This window comes from Zosterops lateralis (genome assembly GCF_965231275.1).
Source record: "Zosterops lateralis genome assembly, contig: SUPER_6_unloc_1, whole genome shotgun sequence".
In the NCBI taxonomy this organism is placed as follows: Eukaryota; Metazoa; Chordata; class Aves; order Passeriformes; family Zosteropidae; genus Zosterops; species Zosterops lateralis.
This window is the reverse complement of record NW_028154616.1, coordinates 2,186,678-2,210,401: the sequence shown is the minus strand read 5'-3', so window position 1 is coordinate 2,210,401 and position 23,724 is coordinate 2,186,678. Positions and strand designations below refer to the sequence as shown.

General features: G+C 40.5%; 1 protein-coding gene across 1 annotated transcript in view; it reads right to left on the bottom strand.

Moving 5' to 3' along the window:
- Window positions 1-11,444: 11,444 nt before the first annotated feature.
- The window catches only part of ELP4 (elongator acetyltransferase complex subunit 4), a gene marked incomplete at its 5' end in the record, with an annotated part of 133,979 nt that continues 121,699 nt past the window's right edge, over window positions 11,445-23,724 (bottom strand). Inside the window, one exon of the mRNA XM_083885362.1 lies at window positions 11,445-12,055. Within this exon, the coding sequence (XP_083741488.1) occupies window positions 11,924-12,055 (132 nt within the window). The 3' untranslated portion in view covers window positions 11,445-11,923. The remainder of the gene's footprint in view (window positions 12,056-23,724) is intronic.

Below are 23,724 nucleotides of genomic sequence, written 5' to 3'. Positions count from 1 at the left end.
GTTTGTATCATTCCATTGCATATAATTAAACCTGGAACAATACGCACTAGATTTATGTAAGAAAAATATCTGTTGGTATTTCCAAAGGTTGTTAACGGCTGAAGCTTTGTGCAAACAGGGGTTAAGAGAGAGCTTCGATGAAGAAAAGGGTTTGATAGCTAAAAGGTAGATTGTGTCTTCGATATAATCCAATTTGTTTTATGTCGAAATGTAAGTATTTGTCTTCCCTAGAAATCTCCCAGAATGATTTCTATAATAAAGTTAATTTCATTTATATTTGACAAGAATATTCTATAGATGTTTTATACACATTTTCATGCATCATATGTTTCTTTTTCGGTCGGCAAGAGTTAATTGTTCTTAGATATAGTTGTACTACTGTTCACAGTCCAATCATCTTTGTGCATCTAGAATTCATTCCTAATCAATTAAAAGTGCTTGCAAGAGTTTTAAAATTAAGTGTTTTGAAGTTGTTCACAACTACATATCAAGATTAACCATTGTTGATTGTAAAAAACATGCCAAAGCCTTTGTATTTCCGTTATTATACTATTTTGTTTTTAACCTTATAGTGTGGTGTTGCAAATTTTGTTACTGTGCTAGGTTAATCTCATTAAGTTTTATTTTGATTTTATTTTCAGTTTTCAGTAAGGAGGGGTTCTTAAGGAACATTTTTATAGACTTTCAGCCTGTAATTTGGGCTAACAAAAAGAAGATTGGTTCACATATCTAATTGCAGCGCAGAGCAGGAGGAGGTTGTTTATTTAGCTTGGGTTTCTGGGGATGCTCTAAACGAAACTCCAGAAGCCGGCAGGATTTCCAGAGGCGAGTTTGCACCGTGCCAGGCAGAGGTGGAGGCGCAGTGCACGCCTGTGTCTGTCTGTCCCCATTGTACCTAAAGGACGTATGGACACACATACACCCCTGACACATATACACCCCCGACTTGGAAAAATTGTTTTTGTTAGGATGCTTAAAAGGGAAAAAACCCCCGACCCAGCTGTGTTTTTAACAGGCTCTTTGGGAGAGTGAATGCCATCCCTTTATATTGCCACACAGCACAATCTTAGTGTAATTTTCCATTGAACTTGTAACCTGGTTAATACCTCAATGCGCTTTGTGTGAGGGTTGTTATTGTGGGCGTGGGTGGAGAGCTGCATGTCAAGGAATAATGAGAGAAGACAAATCAACAGGCAACAACAATGCAAGCTGGGACTGGCTAGTGAAAGCTAAAGGCCTTTAGTCACTGGCAGGGAAATCTAAACATTCCCATATCTATGAAGCTGGTTCATTGTGCTGCGGTTGTTACTCTCGATGCTGTGCTGAAAAAGGGACCTCATGATTAAAAAGCTAATGTGCGGGGAGTTTTGAGTCAAAGCACAGGCATCACAAGCAGCCTTTGTAAAGCACAGATACCATCCAGGCTGGTTATGTTTTCCTTTTGGCATGTTTGTCACTGCAGATAGCACTTCACTGGAGACTGGGGTAGCAGGGCTGTGCTGCTGAGGGGGTTGCACTGCTGCAGATGAGATTAAATGCACGTAGACTCCAAATCCTTTAGGGGAAAAGAGCAGCTTCGCTCAAAGCATGAGATGATGGTTATTAAAATGAAGAGGCTAAAGCAAGCAAAAATGAGCTTTGATTTTGATACTGGTCAGTTTTAAGTATATTTGTTATCCCGGCATAATGTAGTTTTAATTACCTGGAAGCCATCCATTCACAAATGTCAAAGAAGCATAATTTTTAAATGATTTTAGTATATATTTTTTACCAGACCTGCACGTTATGTATTTATAAGAAAGGGACAAATTGCATTAAACACCACAATAGGCAGGTCCCTCCTCACACAGCTAACTTGATTCTGGGAACAACTAATTACAGGTACAAACCCAGCATTTCTACGGCTAATTATCGTGTTTATACCTACTAATGTAGTTTGTTATGGAATTGCCAACTTCTGCTCAGCCAGGAAAGGAAAAGAACTTCCCATCCCTTCCTCCCCCGACAACTTCTGTGAGCTGGTTGCTGTTTCTGCAGGTGCCGATGCGGGGGCAGAGGCAGCTCCCTGTAGCTCTTCCCTGCCCTTCCCCGTTTTTCCTGGCCTCGCAGCTCCTGGTAGCCCGCGGTCCAGCGGCCGGTGGCCTCCATGGTGCTGTCGCCGGCCCTTCCCGAGGCTTTCTCGGGCCGGCTGCACCGGAGGCTGCGGCCCCGCGCCTCCTGGCCGTGCCACAAAGCCGTGCCCGCGCCGATGGACCTGGAGATCATCTCAGGGCCAGGCTGGCAGGCGGCGGCGGAGAGGACACATTTCTGGCTCACTGGGCTCCTTGCCGTGCCCTGCGGAAGGAGGTCGGCGGGGAGAAGCCCCTGCCTGGCTGCACATCGGGAAGGAGCCGGGGCGCTCGGTGCCCGGAGCCGCCGCCGTGCGCGCCAGGGGCTCTGCGGCTCCCCGGAGCCTCGCCCGGCGTTTCCAGCCCAGCCAAGGGGCATCTCCCCGGCTGGGCTGGGGCGTGGAACCCCCGCTCGTTCGGCCCCAAGCCCCGGGGCAGGTCCCAGAGCTGCCCCACGCCCAGGCAGGCCGGGAGCGCCGCTGGGAGCGGGCGGGGGTCGGTGTGTGGGGTGGTGCTGCCTCGCCAGGAACCGCAACCAGCAGCAGGAGTGGGGGATGAAAATCATCAGCGTCCTCTGAACAGCCTCTAATACCCATTTTCACCCCCTTTTTTCCTTCTAGAGCCGTATTACTTTTGAAGACTGAAATCCGCTGTGATGTGTTTGCTCAGTGTAACACAGCAATTTCCAAGGGTCTTCTCTTTTCACCACTGAAATTAGTGGGAGTTTTGCTATTGATTTCAATAGGAATGAGACATTTCTGTGCATTTGGTTAAAATGTATTTCATAATAACACCTTATACTTTATTTATAAGCCCCTCCTAAGGCATTTCACAAATTATAGTCACACAAGAATTGATGTGTGAGCGCTGTCTTAATAACACTGTATTTTGTGTTTCAAATATTGTGTTCTAGATACAATATTTACATTTACAAGTGAAAGGCTGCTAACCTAACAGTTATTGTTCAGAGCAGACAGATGATGAGCCGCACATGCTGATGGCGAAGCAGACACGCACGGGTGACACGCGTGCCGGAGCCGCCGAGCACCGAGCACACACCGCCTTTCATCGCTTTGTAAAGGTAAGCACAGGCAGCAGGAGGCATGGAGAGCTGCTTCCTCACCCAGGATGGAGCACTGAAAGGGGGATTCCCCACTTCTTTTTTAGCTGAGCTTTTTATTGATAAAGGGAGCAAAATGCCCCCGTGGGCTGGTTCACTCTAGGCAGCCTAACACGGGATTTATCTGTGTGGGCAAGATTATAGTAGCAGACAGTGACCCGGGACTGATAACATATTGCCTCCCCCAGGCTTTCCAGCCATTGGAAGTCCCATTTCCTTCACTTTCAATGTTCAAAGGTGTGTCTTTTTTCTTTTTCTAATTGATTTTTCTGCTGTTACTGACTAAAATGCGTGATCTCCCTTTCTCTGGGTAAAATGTGCAGTTTAGAGTTATGCTAAGGATTAAATTTGTTCCACTTTTCCATGGTAAAAACAGCACCACAAAACCTGAAAATGTGTGGTTCTTTTAATTTTTTTCCCCAGTTCATTTCCATTTGCTTTTGTCCTCAGTTTCCGCAGTTGAGCTTCGTGCCATGTGTAGCTGATAAGGCTCCTCCACTCTGGGAATGGTGTAGGATCTTTTAAAAGAAGTTTTATTCGGAGCCCTGAGTCTGATCAGTGTGATTGGCACCTACAGACACCCGAAACAACACCCTCCCCAATGAGAAACAGGCGTGTGAATTTTGGGTGTGGGAGAGGAATCTGGGATGGCTGTTTGGTCTCATTCAGAGAGGGAGCCAGGTCTTGTTTCCATGTCTTGCCGTGGAGAGAAGGCAGTGTGGGAGTGTTTCTCTGTCTGAAAGAAGAGTGCAGGAACCCCTAAAGCCCTGCACTGCCCAGTGGTAGAGCCATGTTCCTCCTCTTTAAGTGGAAAACAAAATGTAGAATAGAGCTCCTTTTGGATTAATGCTGGAGAATGGAGGTGGGGAAGTCTCTCATATACATTACCATTCAGTATTGCTTTGAGAAAAACAGAGGCTGGAGGAACCTGCACGAGATGCAGAGTAGTAAAGATAGTACACTTTGGATAGGAGCCAGGTTGGCAAGTTCTCGCTTTAGAGTGTAGCTTAAATTAATTCCTCCCCCAACATTCTTGTAGCTGTGAAGAAAGAAAACCCCAGTGTCTGAGCAGACAGTTAGGGTAGCTCACTATCCTAAGATAGTTTGCAGAAGTGGTCATGTGGAAGATGAAGGTGTTTTCATAGGGTCTGCAGAAATGAAACCTCAAAGCAATGAAACAATTTGATCAGTCTGTTAATATGTACTGCTGATGCGTTGTAGGTTTCCAAGAAACCTCCAGCTGCCAGAACCCCTGCTGTTCTTTGGGAGGTGGCCCTTTGGAGAGGAGTCTCCATGAAACCTGCTTTCCTTTGAGTTTTGCTGTGGACCTCTGATGACTATGTTTTAGCATTTAGCACACTGAGAATTTCAGGGCCTTCTGTGCTGCTCCCTTTCCCCTTCCTGGTTATATCCCTGGTGAGAGGATCATGATTTTGAAAATGTGTGTCTGATGCTGGTGGGCTGTGTGCTGGAGCTGCTTTTCCCCCCACAAAAGGGTCATACTTTTTCTGCTGGGCTGGTAGAGGTCTCTGGTGCTGGAGCCTCCCCACCTACATTGAATTGCAGGTGGGTCAAGTGGTGAGCAGAGGTTTTGTGAGTGACCCAGGAGGATTCTTACCTTCAGGTGCCTGACAGGAGCTGTAAGTTGCCTGGAATCCTCCAGCAGAGGTTGCAATTGCCTCCAGGCAGCTGACAGACCTCACGTACTCTCTGGCAGCTAAAATTGGTGAGGGTTGCAAATTGCAGCTCTTCCTCTCCTGGGACATACAAGCTTTTCCAGCTGCACCAGAGAAGTTTGTAGATTCACAGATAACCTCCTTCAGGTCAGGCCTACACCAATGGAGTTTGAGAAATTTATGAACAGTTATTCCACATCAGTTACCTATAGGGCAACAGAAGGGCTCTGATTTGCATGGAACTGCATACAGCAGATAAACGTGTTCATCTTGTTACAATAAATATGTTAATTTATAATGAGTGAAGAAAATCTGTATTACTCTCTGTAATTGTTTATGTTTTACTCTTTAGATTTTACTTTGCAAAGTTGGATTCATACTCAGTCTATATTCTGCAGCTTAGTGTTTCAAATACTGCAGGGGCGGGTTCATTTATTTTTAAAACTCCCCCTGTCAGACTAGATTAAGTAAAAACTCAGCCATTTAAATTTCATGCTTTTTTTTTTTTTTTTTTTTTTTTTTTTTGTATGTGTGTTTAAAGAAGCAAGTTGTCCACTTTGATTTCTCTGAATTTAGGTCAACACTGCTACTTTGCAAAGTACATATTCAAACCTTTAGATTCTTATTTAAACTAAGTTTTTCTTGGTTCTGATGATTTTCTGAGTTATGATTCAATTGCTCTGCGTGAACTGCTGTTGGTTTGCACCTCTTTGGGCTAGGGTATATTTAAAACTTCACTGAGACTTATAGAGTCAAGGACTGCAAAGTAGCTGCCCTGAAGTAACTGTGGCCCCCTCCACTCTGCCTGTGCTTCCACCCTCTTTCCCTCTGTTTTCTTAGGACAAGTTCTATTTGCTTGTCTGAAGCTGGAGAATTGATAATGAAGTTTGAAGCTCCTCAGCCATGAACCTTGGTGAGTTGGGATGAACCCCCTGGCTTTGAGGCAGCTCCTGGGAAGACTCCCACACCATCTCACACACAGATGCACTTACTACTCCACTGTCTCCATGAGAGTGCTGTCAAAATCCTTCTTGTGCTGTCAAAATCCTTCCCACTCAAGTAATTCTGTAAAATTGCTGAGCTATCCTGGACACAGGCTGGGAAGCACCATAAGTGAAAATTTCATCATGCTGGAGAATTCTTCCAAATGCTTTCCTCTCTCTGTTACTCCCTATCTGGTCTTGGCTGAGTTGTTTTATTTATTAGTGCTGTGCCCAGCTCTGGGCTCCTCAGGACAAGAGAGACAAGGAGTTCTTGGAGCAGATCCAGTGGAGAGTAACAAAGATGATGAAGGGACTGGAGCATCTCTCAAGGGGATCGACTGAGGGAGCCTCCAGAAGAGATGACTGAGAGGGGCCCCTGTCAATGTCACTATTTGAAGGGAGGTGTTTCCCATGGGGCAAAGCAATAGGGCATGAGGCAATGGGCAGAAACTGATGTAGAGGAAACTCTACCTGAGCACAAGGAAAAACTTCCTTCCTACATGGTGAAGTTGAGCTTTGTGCCATGTGCAGCTGATAAGGCTCCTCCACTCTAGGAATGGTGTGGGATCTTCTTTTGAAATAAGTCTTCTTTGAAGCCCTGTTTCTAGTAAGAGTGTGACTGGGACCTCCAGACACCCAAAACAACACCCACCCTGTGGGTGGTTACACACTGGAACAGGCTGCCCAGAGAGGCTGTGGAGTTGCCTCTCACTGAGATATTCCAAAACCATCCGGACACAGTCCAGTGCCATGTGCTCTGGGATGGCCCTGCTCGAGCAGGGAGGCTGAAGCAGATGGCTCCCTGTGGTCCTTTCCAGCCTGACCCAGCCTGTGTTTCTGGGATTAGTCCACCTTTTCCAAGAGCAAGGCCATGCTGTTGGCAGGAGTCTCATTACACAGATGGAAAGCTGAGATACCTTTGTGTCTGACAAATTCATCTGCTCAATCCATAGAGATGTTGAGTGTGCCCAGAAAGGAAAGGGATGCACTAGAACTTCCCTGGTCAGGAACAAAATGCTGCAGCTGCAGTTTCCAGCTGTGACTGTGAGCTGGAGACAGTGAAGCTAGAACTGGTTCAAGCCCTGCTAGAATGATCCCTGTCCTACTGATTTAAAACAGGAGAGGAAGCCAAATTTATTTTGTAGTCATGCGGGTTCCAGGCCAAGAATGATGCCCTGCACAAACAGTCCTGGCCTATGAGTAGAAGCTCTGACTTACTTTGCATTAAAAAAATGCATTCTAAGAATTGCTGAAAAGTTTCACTTGAGCAATATATTTTAAATAAGTTTACAGCTCTTTCTCCACACAATAAACTATCTCAAAATACAGGCACTGAAAACTGTTTGATTTCATACCTAAATCCAATCCATTCATCCTTTCTGTTTTCTAAGTCTAGTCCCATGAAATTCCAGCAAGAGCTTTTTTTTAGTGCATCTACTTCAACTTGACTTCAAAAGTATCTGAAAGTGCACCAAAATTCACCCATTTCAAGAGAATACCTCTGACACTCCAAGTGCTGAGAACATTCTGAGGATATGAACATCCAGACTCAAACTCTGCCAGCATAAAGACTTTTTAAAAAAATTTCTTGCTATATTTTGGGTTTTACATTTATCTTCAATGCCAGAAGACATTAAAATACATTTAAATAAATAAATAAATAAATAGAATATACAGTTAAAAATTCTCTAAGTCTGCTAAATTGTGAAAGATCATCTGGACCTTACCGTACCAGGCTGCCCCTGGTCTAAACTATCACTGACTTCTGTGGAAGACTTTTCAGATTAAGTTCTGCAGGTCCAGAAAATCCTCACACAATAAAATGCTGAAAACATAAAAGGTGTCTTTGTTTTGATATGAACAGGAGGTCTGTGAATGTTTGATGTGCCTGATAACTTTCAAAATAGTATAAAGGCAGAGTTTAAATAAGCAGCCAAGTTTTCAGCAGATGCTCCAGGATGCCTGACACCCAACAATCCTGAAAGATTCATCTACTCAGATGCTGAAATACAGGGTTTTCCCCCTCATTTTTTTCCTGGGAAAAGGAGTCTAATATTTGCTTATATTAAATAGAACCTGAAAAAAAAAGAATGGAGAAATTTTTGGTTTTTTACTCCCCTGCCCTGTGAGATGCCTTTTCCCCCTAAGATGAAGAGGATTTACTTTCATTCTTTTCTTCTACACAGGTACATTTATTATTGAATAAGCACTATCGTGTGCTCAGTATGATTAAAAAAAGAAATGTAGGCAGGTCTTGCACTCATGTAGCTCCCAAGAAAAAAGAGAAATCCCCAAGAAAAAAGAGATGGCAGCAGGGATACAACTTGCTTCCACCATCTCTTAAAGGCATAAAAACACCTTCTTTCCTATCTGCATTGTGCTCTGTAGTTATGATGTTTCTCCAGCACAGGCAAAAGAAGAAGAGCACTCCAACTAAATTTCTACTGTATGATCTTGGAGAAATACTTGTTTAATACATGTGAGTGTGTGTACTTGAGTTTAGTTCTTGTAGTACAGCCACATTTTTAATGGGACGTGTTACAACCTCATTGTAGAAAAACTTGATTAGCACCTCACCTTCCAATAATGACACGGTAAAAGATTTTTTCAAGCTAGGCTTTTGCACTTTCCCAAAAGCTGTGTTTGGAACAGCATCACTACTTAATATTAAATTTAAATATTAAACCAGTTGTGTACTACCACAGGTATCAAATCTGGAGTAGCTGCATGCCCATTTCCAGATGCTTGTAGCTACTGTTACAGAAAATTTAATTCAGGTGCATCCTGGAAATTGCTTTTGAAATGCCTTTACAAACAGAGAAAAAGACTTATCTATGATAATACTCTTCTCATGCTCCAAATACTTATATTTTGAAAACCTCAACACAACAGAAATTATATAAAGAATTCTTATTTGACATATTAAAGGCACAACGTTTTAAATTTCATTACTGCTTTCTTGACTGTGTGTCACAATTTCTGTAAAGATCAGGCTCTTGTGCTGAATTGGGAACGTCTTCACTGGGATGAATCTATTGTTTCCCTGCTGAGTTTGGTGGTTTCAGTTTGTAGCCTGCTAAAAAGTAGGAAGCTCCGCTTAAAAAATGTCAATAAACAAATAAACCTCTCATTCTGCAATCTCTGCAGAGAGAAGCCCTCAGAGCAGGAGTGAGGATGGCACAGACCTTCCATCCAAGCCAGGAAGGAGCCTCTGGAGATGCCAAAAGGAGCTGGTAGCACATTGCCACAGCCTGTCAGGGGAGGCTGTGCCTATTCTTCGATTACCTGAGCTGCTCCCCTTAGTTAAATATTTGCCTTCGAGTCAAGGGAAGACAGAACTGAAGAGGGATGTTTTGTACACAGGAGCTCAACAGGCACAAAGTGGTTGTGGGGAACAGGCATAGAAAACCACCAGGTAAACATTTCTCTGGATTCCCAAGTTCAAACTGCTGCTGGTGCAATGACTGAAATCCATGCTTTATCTCCACTCTATCCACACTGTATCTACACTTAATCTACCCTCTCTCTACCCTATCTCTACCTGCTATCAGGCAGCACATCCAAAGCTCTGTCTCACCTATCAGCTTGCTGGATTAGCCAAGTCACTGTCACATGGAGTTGTAACTGATAAGAGATTTTGGAAGAGAAGAAGAGAAATTTTGCCCCATGTCTTCGCCTTAGGTAAACGCCCCTGTACCATCCGCAATCTCTAACACTTACTTTACAAAGCACCTTTAGTGACTCAGAAAAAAACCCAAAATAATGCAGGTTTGTGGAAGGAGTTCCTTTTATTACTCAAAATCTTAGTCAGGTTTAATATTACCCTGCTGAAGTTTTGGAAGCTGAAGCCTTTCAGATGCACAGGGCACACCTAGACACGTGTGTGGGATGCACATGCTGCTCACTAACAATTTTCAGGTAATATCTCAACTAGAAATGGGACTGTGACTTCCATTATATTTTCTCCTCTGTATGTTAAGTCAATAACCTATTTAAATATGTTGGCAGCAATTTATATGTCTTGTAACTTTATATTCCACAAAGAAGTACTGTTTTGTGTTATTTACATTAAAAAGACATCCTATGGAAAACTTCACCTTTGTTAAAAATCACTTTATCCTAAGTATTTAAGTTTTTTCGCACTTTCAAAAGGCACAATTATGTATCTAATGAGAACTTCCATTCAGTGTTACACATAATACAAAAAGAGAAAAAATGTTTGAGACATCAATGATAATATTTTAAATATGTTGGCATAGGAAAGTAATGTCTTTTTTTTTCACTAAACTGACAGTTCAGTCCTGAAACTTTATTTTGAAAAGATTGAAAAAGGATTTGTGTCTTTAGAAATAAAAAACATAACAGGCATATCTAAAAAACATAAAAGAGAAAACCTGATTGTTACTACTAATGAAATAGCTGATGACAAAATAGTAGTCTTTTTGATTTTGATCACAAAAAATAAACTGGTAGTGACAGGATATGATGGATAGATTTGACATCCTGGCAAATCACTGTCATTGATTCAATTATTCTAATTCAGAATAAAAGCTGTATACAGTATGTGTTTATGCTACAGTGGAGTTTTTTAAGTGATTGACATTCATCATATTAGTTAGACAGTTTTAAAAGCTGTGTCTTTGTTTTACACAGCGTTGTCAAGAAAAAATAAAGTAGAACCTGGATTTCAGGGGAAAAAAAAAAAAAAAGAAAAAAAAGCAAACCACTTCCCCAAGTCTTGGTTCCAAACCCATCAAAATATGTTACCATTATTGCATCCTATTAACACGTTCTTTGAAGACTCAATTTCACTCCAGCCATGTAATACACTATTATAAAGACTAAATTTTGAAACTGTAATGCAATCTTACAGCTGGGTGGCTTGGAAGTTCTGCAGAGAAGAAGATATTACCTTTCAAAATGGAAGTCAGTCTCAGAAGAAAGAATGCAAACCACTTTAATTCCCAGGTCAGCTTTGCTTCACTGTTCCTTTGTTTGATGAGAGAGACACAGGGATACATACAGAACAGTTAGGAGTTCACAAATTGTACATCTGAGGGTACAAAAGGCTGAATTACTTGTGTATTCTGCCCTGCTTTAGACCAGCTCGCTGTGATATCCTTCCCCCAGCTCAAATGCACTCCTCTGGTTTCCCAGAATTAATGTGCCTGTCGGTTTGAATTTCAATCTTGAATTATGTCTGTTGACATAATTTCATAGTGCTGACTTCAATTGTTTAGGATTACTGTTTTGAACTACATAAGGAAATCAATTCTTTCCTCTCTGGTTAGGAAATTCCATTCAAGTGCATTTTAATGCATGTTGTAAGCCATAAGGCAAAGTAATTATCTATAATATATTCTGATTTAACCCCCCCATCCTCAATTACTGGCATATTAGAATAAAAACTATCCTATATATTATAAATGTATTATTACATATTTAATAAAATGACGTAGAGATTGCCTGAAATTTAAGAATGGTATTTCAATTACAGAAATGAACATTTTTAAGAGTGTGTAGCTTGCTGTTTGAATAACACACAACAATCAATTGCTTAGTTTCATTCCTTTATTTCAATAAACTCATTATTCATACAAAATATTATATGTAAGTATATAAAAAATTATTTTGGGAAAAATATCCCTTTATTTTTAATGTATATTAAAAAAAATAAATGAAAGGGTAATTGCAATTTTTGTATTTTAAGGAACAAAATTTTTGTATTTTAAGGAACAAAATTTTTGTATTTAAGGTACAAAATACTACCTGTTTCCAGTGGAGCAGAACAACGGCAGGACCCAACATAACAGAAGCTTTAACGAAAAGCAAAACCCAAACAAGACCAAAATGAGTACTGAGAAATCAGAACATAAAAAAAAAAAAAAAAAAAAAAAAAAAAGGAAGGCATCATCTGACAACATGTATTTTTAAAGACTGCTGGGTCAAATCATTAAGAAAAATATTTATATAAGTCATTAACACTGGTAATTAGAGTGTCAGATAGATGTGAGTGGAGCTGCTAAGCAGAAATCACTAGAAGTCCAGGTGCCTCTTGCCGATGGCCATGGCGCCACATCCTGAGCTCAGCAGTTTGGCGGATCCTGCCAGATCCTGTTTGCTCGCACGGCTCACTGTGTCTGACAAGTCTGGAGGCAAATGCAGCCGCTGTGGCAGGAGATTTTCAGGAGGGAAAGCCAGAGAGAGAGAGAGGGAAGAAAGAGAGAGGGAGAGAAAAATACAGAGGAAAGAAAAAAAAAACACAGTAGGATTGATTAATTTTGCGTAGCGTATTTCAAAATGCAGCTTTGCTCCTGACTGATCTGTGTTTAGTCACAAAAATAAAGCACTTCCCAGGCACTCTCCTAGGCTGACCTGGCAACAGTTTTGTATATTTTCAGTATATTGGGTTTTGGAAATTGGAATGGATTTTCTCCTTATGAAAATTTTCTAAACAAAATAAAAATTTGCTCAAGGTATTTAATTATATTTGTGGGCATTTTCCCTTTAAAACCCAATGTTTTGTCTGCATGTCAACCTCTACATCACATTATTTGATTTCTATGGCACTACAGTGTAAGTTTGGTTTTATTTTAAATATGCACACATGGTGACAAGAGTCTGAAAATAAATTCTGTGATGGTCAAAAGTCCAGCACCCCCACAATGGAGAGGGCTCACCCTGGCTGCACATTATTCTGCTACATGTTTCCTCTTCAAATTCTACTGATAGTGGCTAATAATACCAAACCGTGACAGTAGTTGCATTTGTATAAGGCAATCATACATGTTAATCAAAGCCTGCCCTCCCCAGTGAGTTGTAGGAACATTAAATCCAGTTTACAGATGGGGAAACAGAGACAGAGGTTACATGGCTGCCCACAAGCACATGGCCCTTGCACGATAAACCTTATTTTTCAACTATGACAAAAATATTTCCACCCTCCCTCTGAGGGTCTTTTACACAGGAGATACATAAAAGACATGACATTACCATTTAGCTTTTGTACAGTAAGGTGAAAATTAATGTAAAACTGAGGCTTTACTTGCTTTATTACTGGCTTACTTTTGGACCCAGAGAGGCACTGAAAGCTGGTCAGATGAGACAGTTGAGCATCTTCTACACAGTGCAATAATTTATGAAAGTGGTATCGTGGAAGGAGCATATTTCTTGAAAGATTTAGTAGGCAAGGGCTAAACTGGGTGGTTCATTTAAAATGCACATGCTTCTGAAGGGAACAGGAGAACAGTAGTGGCTGCAAAACTGTATTAGGAGGCTATGTGGACTATCCTTATTCTCAGCTTTCACTACATTTTTGCTTTTATCACAGGTAAACACAGATTCCGTTTCTTTGATACTTTTGGAACTTCTGTATCCTAAGAATTTGATAAAAAAGCACAGGAAATCTTTGCATTTACAAGGAGCTGACTGTTGAATTCCTTGCTGGTTCTGAGGCTGTGCAGCTGGGTGGAACTTAAGAGATGCTCACAAGGGCTTCCCACCACTGGCCACTCCTGGCTGTGGGCAGCACTGGGTTGGTATTCTCTCCAAAGGAAGGAAATGTACAGTAATGCATGAGGAGTAGGAAAGCCTGTGTCCAGGGTGAGATGCCATACCCCAGTGCTGAAACAGGAGAGAGGTCTGTATTTATTGACAGCACTTTGCCTGTGGAGCACAGCCCACACATCAACCCCCGTTCCTTGTAAATACTACACAGTAACTCTGCAGCTCTGACATTTCACTGCATTAAACCAGTGCTGTGGCAGAGAATCCTTCACTCACAGCTCTCCCCTTACTCCAAGGAAAGTTGAGCCTGGCTGTGGCTGTGGCCCCTGATGCCTAATTTCTGCCTCCACACATCACAAACAGGGCATGAGTCCTTCTCCTCTGGCTGCTGGGAAGAGCCAGTGTACGAGGTGGATTGTGAGGGAGGGGCTGCAGCCACTGAAAAGCAGAGAAGGAGAAACTGAGAAATGCAGGGGGGCACTTGCCAGATCTTTCAATCACATTTTCTTTCTTACAAAAAGTGCGTGGTGCTTTGCTGGTAGGGGGATGTGGGAGATACAGAGACAAGTGAACTAACCCAGCCTTCTCCCACTGTTGGCATCCTGTGCCCTCACCAGGAGCAGGGGAGGTGGCTTCCTCTAGGGAACATGTAGTAACACTGCCTTCCTCCTGCAATTACTGACCCTTTGTCAAGGCTGCCAAATGCATTCTGAGCAAGGTGATGAAGAGCAAACAGAACCAAGACTCAGAAAACTCATCTTATGTAGAGACTGACCAAATATCACAGACAGGGAAAAACTGCAAACCCGGCCACACCACCCTGGACATGAAAGTGTGGCCAGAAAACAAAAAAAGACGCCTTTTTAGTCAACGCTGTGTTCATTTGCTAGTATTCATTCTAAACAGAAAATAGACAGAAGAATGTCTCTAAATTTGCAAAGATTTAGATAGGAAAAGTGAAAAATTAAAGATCCTTAGATTGGATGTTGGAAGTGAGTTAGGCTTTCACAGATGTATTTGTTATGATACAGAATTTCATTATACAGACATATACTCTCCTTCCCCATCTCCTGTGAAGAAGATACACACTGCTCATTTAGTGACTGGCTATTCCTGTAGTGACTGGCTATTCAGTATTTTATTTTCTTGTCACTGTTTACTCTGAACTTTCCTGACATATTTATTGTACACTATTCAAACCTTGCTCTGAAGACAGAATGGCTTTTCAATAGCACATGTCACTACAGAGCACTTGAATGCTTCACAAATACCAACTGTGTTATTTTCCTAATATTCTTGTGAGAGAAGGCAGCCAAGTTACCTCCATTTTAGAGACAGGGAATTGAGGCAATAAAACACACAGCAAAAGGAATCTACTGATTTCAGAAACAGCAGCCGAGGCAGTTAGGACTTGCTTTTCCAGAATGTTCAGCATTTTACAGAATTTCACAAGTTCAAATGCTAACTTCATTTGCAGCTGAGTGCTTAGTATTTCTTCAAGAACTCCCAAGTCAGGCACTCACAAAGCAAGAGACACAAAATAAGAGTATTGAAACAAAAATGCTGTGTTGAAGCAACATGATCACACAGTTCAGTGGTATTGGCAGAGACATACCTTCCATGATATCCTTCCATGTCTTAATTATAAAACCATTCCTCCTGTAATCCTTTCCTCTACAATCCATTCCTCTATAATCCCAACTTTCAAACACTATAAAAATTGCTGGTTCTCCAGGAAGCACATTTCACTGGATATACCACATTCCTCCTTAGATCAGACATATTCTGAACAACCATACCAGAATCCTTTGAAAACTGAGTATTATCCTGTTACTAAGATATGAATCACTGGACACTGACCATAGAGAAACAACCACATTTAAAGTCCCAGTTGAGCACAAAAATGTTTTCTGGTGGACAGACTTCTCTGCTATTTCTGAGGCTCTGACCTCTACCCCTTTCAAGCTCTCTTTCTCTAATAAGTCCAGTAAGAATCAGTATGATTTTGCTCACTCTGGCAATCCCAGTCATCAAGGCCTTCAATCCCACAACTGCATTTCATGACAAAAAAAGTCTCTTCTTCAGCTACCTGCAGTCCCCAGTCTCAGCTTTCTGCATCCAAGCTCTTCATCCTTGTTCCTGACAGTTCTGTATTTCTCTTGCCTCTCTTTCCACTCCCTAAAGCCTAGGTTCAAATTCAGCCCCAGACTACCCTCGACCCCTTGTGCTCCTCATCCCCTGGTTTGTTCTCCTCCTCCCTCTTCTCACCCGTTCTTGATCTGTCCTCCTTTCCCCTGCTGGCACTTCTTCCCATTCCTACTTTCTGCCCCTCTCCCCAGCTCAAACTGTGGGCACAGGCAGTGGCTCCCCTGGTCCTAAAAGCAGGTAAATACCTGGAGAAGAGTCAGGCTGAATGGGCTGAGTGTGCCAAAGAGGTGGGTTTTCACAGGACAGCAAAAACTCATCCCTGGCATAAATGCTGGACATAAAATGATTTTAAATAATTTAACATTTTCACTAAAATATTGCAGAAACACAAAACTTCCTGTAGCCAAGAGCAAGCTGGCAGGGCAACAGTATTTTAAGGCAAAATGGTAATAATTTGGCAAAAGTGAAAATAGGATCCTATAATCACCCTCCTTGGGATAACTTCTTAAAATATATCAATGGAAGGTAAAGTTTATCAGTGAAAAACTAGGGAATGCCAGAATAAACTCCCTTTGTGCAAAGTTAATTGTTTATCTGCATTATTACAGTGTGTTTAATGATACGATCACACAATATTTCACCCATGGAGGCTGTCAGGAAGGTTTAAACTCAGCATCTTCAGAATCAGACTCACTGGCTGAGGAAACAACTGGCTGTGGAAGAAGGATATTATGGAGCAGGGCCCAGCTGGGGAAGGGGCTGGATGTGAGTCATGGTGCTCTGTTTGGGGCAGGGTAGGAACAATTACACTGAACCCAGCTAAGCACACAGCTTTAGGGCATGCATTACGAAAGAAAAACAGTTTAGACAAAACTTATTACATACTTTGTGTCTGCTCCTCCCTCTGCCTGAAGAAAACTTCTAATTACTTTATTTGTTCTCAACGGGAGGAAGAAAAAAAGGCAGAAGTGGAAGACGAGGTTATGTAAAAGGACAGCTCAGAAGGGACACAGAGCAATCAGTGAGGCCAGCCCCAGCACAGAGGACCAAATACTCACTGATGGTTTTCTGGGATATAAAGATCCACATCGTGGCTATTCCAGGAACTTCCAGTGGGCTCTTACCTTTGGTTTGGGTCAATTTATTTTTTAAAATCCTGCTATGCAGAATTACTAGCAAGTGCTTTTGCCAGTGTATCTTACTGTATCAAGGGGATTGTCTTAGAGAGGGCTACAAAAATCATATATTCTGTAAAAGGCTGCTTTAAGCAATAAAGATTACAACATTTTTTAGCAACAATGTGATAAGCAGATATATGTATATTGCACAAATCTAAACCCTAAGTAATTCTGTATATTGCTCCAAAATCATTGTTATATTTTCATACCTATTTTAAGTGTTATTACACTGTAGCAAAAAAATACATGTGGTGCAAAATCACAGAATCTCATTAAAAATGAGGTGATAGTTTGTTCTTAATTTATTTCATATTAAAGTAATTTCACTGAAGTCAACCTTGTGACTCTGTTAACAGTTTGCATGAAGCTTTAACAACTGGGCCTAAACTTCCCAAAAATCTTTACAATTCATTTATTTGGATCTTTGACCAAAAAATAAAAAAAAAAAAAAAAAAAAAAAAAAAAAAAAAAAAAAAAAAAAAAAAAAAAAAAGGCTTATTAGTCTACTATGGCCACAGCCCTGCCTTGGGGCAGGGAGATGGGTTAATGACCTCTCTAGATCCCTTCTACTCCCATTTGCTACAACTCCATGAAGACTGAAGTCACCAAAGCTGAAGGGATTTGGTTTAGGGGGAAGAGGGGGGTGGAGGGAAGAATTTTAGGAATGCTGGGAAAATGAAAGATGCAGACTCTTAGCTGGGGAGCTTTACATCCTACTCACTTTGCTTTGAAGCAGAACTCTCCCCATTCCATAGAGCCCCCCCAAGACAGAGTGTGGCAGAAAGGCAGAGTTCCTGTCACTGTTTCCTCTTCCTTGTGCTGCCCACAATCCACCACTTGCATGATGCTTTCCCTGTTATGTCTTTTTATTATCATCTAACTTTCAATTTCTACCTTTGGGCTCAATATAAACACAAAGATGTGCAGGTACAAAACTAATTTCTTCTAGAGAGAAAGGTTTTTCTCAAATATTTGACATGGAGGCTGTGACAAAGTTTTGGCTTCTTTTCTTGCCAAGCTCACCAGTTGAGGGGCACCAGATACTTGTATTCTATTGAAATTAATTCTCTTTTATAGGCTATGTAGTCTACTGGAGTGCCATATCACTTATATTGACATAACTTGGTAATTAGTCACATACCAAAACATAATAATGACAATATAAAAAAAACATTATTACTGCCACACAGTAATAAAACTTCTGAGTTAATATAAGTTCACTTCTCAGTGACTAAGCAATAAGCACTTGGCCACTGAAAACATTATTAGCTCTCTTAGCAAAGAACAGAAAAGTCATTCCAACTGGCCTGTATCAGGCAGAGATCATAAGGTTGTGGTGAAATTTGCTTCACAAATACTGGTGGTGTCTCACAATTCTCTCATTTCAGTCTTACACAAACTCTGCTTAAACCATTCACAATGAATCTTTTATGTTCCTGTTCACATTACAATTTGCTCAGTATTTTAACAAATTCAGGAGATAAAACAGGTGGTAACTATGTTTCTGTATAATGGACAAGAACTCAGTTTCTTCTTGTTCTGCTATATTCACCAATGCTAGATCACCATTTTCTAAGCTGGTCATAAAGAGCAAAAGATTTTTAAAAAGAGCATTCTAAAATTTTCTACATTTCAGGTAACTATAATTAACTTAAAAGAAACTACAACTGCATCAACTCTTGTTAAAATGATTACATCTATCATATGCATAGCCTATTTCTTTTTTTTTTTTTTAAGTTGAAGCACAACCCAATCCATCATGATGTTAACTATTGCTAACACCAGGTGTTGAGAGAAGGCTTCCAGTAAGAAAAACTGAGAAATAAACTCCTATATAAGTCAGTCTGCTAAAGGATAGATAATACTACTGAGAACATTTGAACACAATTCCAAAACTCTTATTTTCCATCACTTAGAGAATGTAAAATAAAAAAAAAACAGGGCAATTCTCACTTTCACCTCATTTAGAGAACGGTGATGTTTTATTGTGGGGTTTCCAACACTACAAACAGATTATTTAAACAGCCTTTTTAAGGACACATGGCAAAATTAAAAACCATTAATAAACTCACTTCCTTTCAGGACAGATTTTTCAAAATTCATTTTCCATTTCAGAACACTGTGCTTTTTAGTGTCTCTGCTTTACAGAGGGATATGATATATCCAGGAGAATTCAATTCAAACCTTGCTGATTTGTTTGGATGTGCCACATGGTACTGTTCTTGTTTTCTGACCAGAAACCTGGATTCCTGAGTCTGGATTTAAAGCTTAGTTTTGTAACACTGGCTGTTGTTCAGAGATATTTGCTTGTACCAATACAACTCAATTCCGTACACATCTGTATGAAATGCATCACTGGGGTATTTTGGGTGGCTGAAGAAGTTCCAGGTCCAGACTGAGTAGGGATGGGTGGGGTTTACGGATGTGCAGCTCCAGCCATTATTTTCAGGAAAGTACAGACAATTGTCCAAACAAACTCATTCCAAAGAAAAAATTCCAAGATGTGGATTTGTTACATATGAAGGGACTCAAGTGAGAGATAAAAATACCAGGAAGATTTGCCTTCTCTGACACCTGAGAATTCCCAGTGTTTGGCACCATGAGGTGCCCTTAGTCACACATGCAAGGAACAGACCTGCCTTATGTTCTAGCTCTGGATAGTGAAGAAACTCCCCATCTCCTAAAAAGGGCTGGATCCTTCAGTAATGGTCAAAGGCTGCCTAAAGACTGCAGGTGTTCTACTGCCTGTCTTATCCAAAATTCAGAGAAACCTGAGGTGATCTTATGAGCAGAACTGGACTAAATACTTACACAGCACACTATAGTAATGCTGATACAGCTCTCATCAGGTATAAATTGAAAGACTGTCTTTGTCTTGAAGAGTTTATGGTCTGAATACACAAAATGGGTAAAAAGGAAAAAGAAAAAATATCAAGGCAGAAGGAAAAATGTCATGATGTATCAATACTATATTGATGCCAAAGCTCTTTTTTTTTTTTTTTCCCTTCTAACTGAAAGTTTAGAAAGGGGAGAGAAAGAGAACAGCCACAGGGAAAAAAATTAAGTGACAAAGGACTGAAGAAAAGATGGAGTGAAGAAAGGGAAAGATGGAGGCCAGGAAGAGATATATTAATGTAGGCATGTCATAGTTGAGACTGGAATATATTGTCTAAATCCTGAAAGGAAATACTGTTCTAAATTCAAGCAGTAGTTTCATAGTCTGATGCTATCATCTATGTCCAAAGCAAGGACACGTCTCCTGTGTGTGGATCTGCTCTTTTTCCTGAAAATCTCGTCCCTGAGCTCACATAAGCAGAGTGTGGGCCCTGTGATGCAAGTGTGAGTAATCCCAGGGCTCTCAGGACAGCCCGGTGGATGCTGATGTTAATGTCACATTCTCTTCCCTGACGGATTCATTCAGCCTAATTGCAGCTGTCTACAAGTCAGCCATTCAGTCTAACCTACATTATATACTCAGGGTGGGATGAATCCTCCTTGCAAGTGCTTGTCCATATCTGCTAATTATTCAGGAAAGCTGAGTGACTAGCTTAAATCAAATTCTTAATTTGGAGTTTAAAAGGTCAAGGAGAGGAATTCAGTCCTACAACTCCATGAAGCTTCTCATTGAATCACTGCCTGCACTGTTTACTCCTTCTTTGAATGGCATTGCAACATGCCACGGAGTAGAGATTTTGTATCAAACCACAGATGGTTCACTGGAAATGTTCCAGAGTTGCTGGTGATGCCCACGATGCTCTACACCAACTTGAGTCTCTCTACTGGGAAGCTCGAGAAGTGTTCAAGGCACTGTGTGTACAAACAAAAGCTGTGCATGTGAGGAGGAGGGAGAAACCTCAGAGCAGAAGCATCTGTTCCAGGATTACAGTGTGACTGTCACTCTCTCAGATTTCAGCTAAATTGAAAACCTAAACAAATATTTGAGTTTGCATTCCAAACTATCTGGTAAACTTCACTGTAATTTGTCAGACTTCTGTCTCGGTTCCTGTCATGCCTCAGGAAACTCATTAATACCCTCCTTAAAAAGCCACTACTGAGGGTGTGCAACTGCACCAAACAAATGTAGTCTACCTCCTGAAAAATTGTCCAGATAGATTTCAACACTTCACAGAAAGGTTCTGCTCCCAGACAGTTAACTCAAACTGGCAAGCCTCCACTACAAGTGCATTTCAGTGATGGTTTGCCAACTCAAAAAGCAAACGTTAGCTGGGGTGGGTTATTGTTTTATACCAGGAACAGCCCTGTACTCTGTATTTACTTTTTAAAGTCAGCTGGAGTTAGAACATTTCCATTGCTAGGCAGCCCAGCACAGCTGTGAAGCATTTCTGGGCATTCAGACCTGGAGCATGTGCTGCCCACAGGGAAGATCCATTGTCCCTGTCCCATAGCCCACCCATCCCTCCTCCAGGCACCAGAGCTTAGGACACAGGGAATGGTCCTAAGACCTAAGAAACATATCACACAACCACAACATAACAATTACCACATTTGTAAAGCTTCAGGGATAGGAACAATTTAATAGTTTTTTGAAGCAGACTAATTTTCTGGAGCTTCTTATTCTTTTTTTTTTTTTTTCCCCTTAAATTTATTTATTTATTATTGTTTTTGCTTTTCATACATGGACAAGCCCTTCTTAGCTACAGGTATTTTCTGGGTCTGCTTTGCAGGATTATTATGTCTGGAGGAACACAAATTATTCAATCACTTTTAAGCAGTGCAAGAGAAGTGAAAAAGGGCTATGTAAGTGCAAACTATTGCTACTTTCCTCTGTTTTAAAAGCAAGTACTATTTAGATAGATAAATATATTGCTGGTTTACAAACCTCTGCACATTTACAAACCAGGGCTGCTAAACAGATGACCAGTTTATTTTTGCAGCTTTTCCTAAGCTAAAACGTCCAGCTCTGCAGTGGCAAATGCCACTGGGAGAGACTTCATGCTAAGGCAAAAAGCAGGCCAGAAGAGGAAAAAAAAAAGGTAATTCTGCTATCATTGTCTTCTCACCCTGAAAATGGCACTGATGTAGGGAGTATGCTCAATTCCTGTAACTCCCAGGTAAGGATGCAGGCATTACATAATTCATATTCTAATATCTCTTCAGCACTAATCCCCCTTGACTCAGGGCTGCAGTTTTTAAAAAAAGCCTTTTATAGTGTTACTTCCAAAGAACCTTTAGACTTCAGAAATCCCTGAAGTGTAATTTAATATCTGTAGTATTGCCTTAACCTGTTTTGGTGCGAAAAGTCACATTGATATATTTTTATTCAGGATTGATATTACTTATCAAAAGGAGAGAAAAATTGCATTGGTGACCAAGTGGTCATTCTGCCCACCCTTTGGGAAACCCTTGCTTTAAAGGAACTTTAAACACAGAATGAGAAGGGGAAAGGTTAAAAGACAGGTCACACTAATTTCTTTTTAAACAACTCTGTTTCAGACAGTAGGTCTCAGTGTAAATGAAAACAAATTTATTAAATATGAATGACAGAAACTGGTATCACATTAAATGCAAGACTTTTGTGGCTAATTTTGATTAAAATAAACACTGCTATTTATTGGAGAGTTAGGGGGAGGGTTGAACATTTGAGCAGATTCTCGCATCAAAAATGTGTTTTGTAAGGAAACTATATGTCAAATTACAGCTATTTGCTTTCAGCTTTCAGTTATTTCATTTTGTACTTTTTATGTGTCAGTATTTTTTTCATTTCACTTCTTTATTCTATACTACAAGTAAGTCTCTTTAGAGCAATAAGATCTTTAAAATCCCTTTAGTGTTTAGAAATGTCAACAATTCAGTAGATTATACTTGATGAATAGGCCAGATAGAAAAAACCTGCTTCAAGTTTTTATCTCAAGCGAAGTAAGGTGCTTTGAAGAGCACTTGATTTGAGATTTAGAAGCCTGCCACTATTCAGCCAGGCACTCTTGAGAGCTGTTAAGTCCTGACCCATAGCATGAAAACAGGTTGCAGGGAGGGAAGAAACACCAGTAAGAAATACTTTTTGTACTTCCCGTGTAATTATTTCTTCTAAATACAATTTAAACATTTCTTCCTATAAGTAAGTAAAAACCTAAGAGACAAGGCAACCTTATCAGACCATCTTATTTGAGTATTTTGAATGTAGCTGGAACTTGCCAGAGGGAACAGCTACAGCACTGGAAAAAGATGAAGCTCTAAAGGAAAAAAATATACCTAAATGGTTCTTTCCATTTGAATAGACTATACTGACATAGTAAAGCTTCGTATTTTTGACAAGAGACATAGAAAACAAAGAGGTTTTCACTTCAAAAAATGCAGTGGAAGCACACGGAGTGGTTTGGCTTGCAGGAGAAATTTTTTTTTTTTTCATACTTTGCTATCACTTCCACAGTCTAAAACCAATCTCAATACCAGACTACAATGAATTTATTCAACATCACAAAGCAATCAGTTTAAGAAATCTGCACAGCAATAATAACAATATCAGATGAAAAGTAATGCAAACTGTAAGTCAGCCCCTTTTGTAGGAATATCTGTTCTTAACAGATTATTGTGCTTGTGCACAGGCTCTCTCCCCCAACACTATAGCTTTGTAACTGGTTCCTTGAATAAAAACTTAGTTAATAACCTAACAGCAACTGACCACATTATTTGGGCAAATGTCTCATCAGTATCTCCTGCCCTACTTTCTGCATCTCTGAGTTTCATAGGGATATAAAAGAAAAGGCAAAACTAGGTCATTCCTAGGCTGAACAAAAGAATTTTTGTAATAGTATAAATTACTGACCTTTCTAATAAGTCTGTCTTCCCCAGCAAACCAGGTCATCCACTCCAACTCAACTAATTAATGGTATCCTCCAATAACTAACAATAACTGAAGCACACAATCCAATGAATTTGGGATAAATATTTCTATGGCTTTTCTAAAGCTGTAACACTTAAGAAACACTCTCCTAAATTGGAATAAATGTTGGGGATTGTGTTCAATTATTAGTTGGCATTATGTAA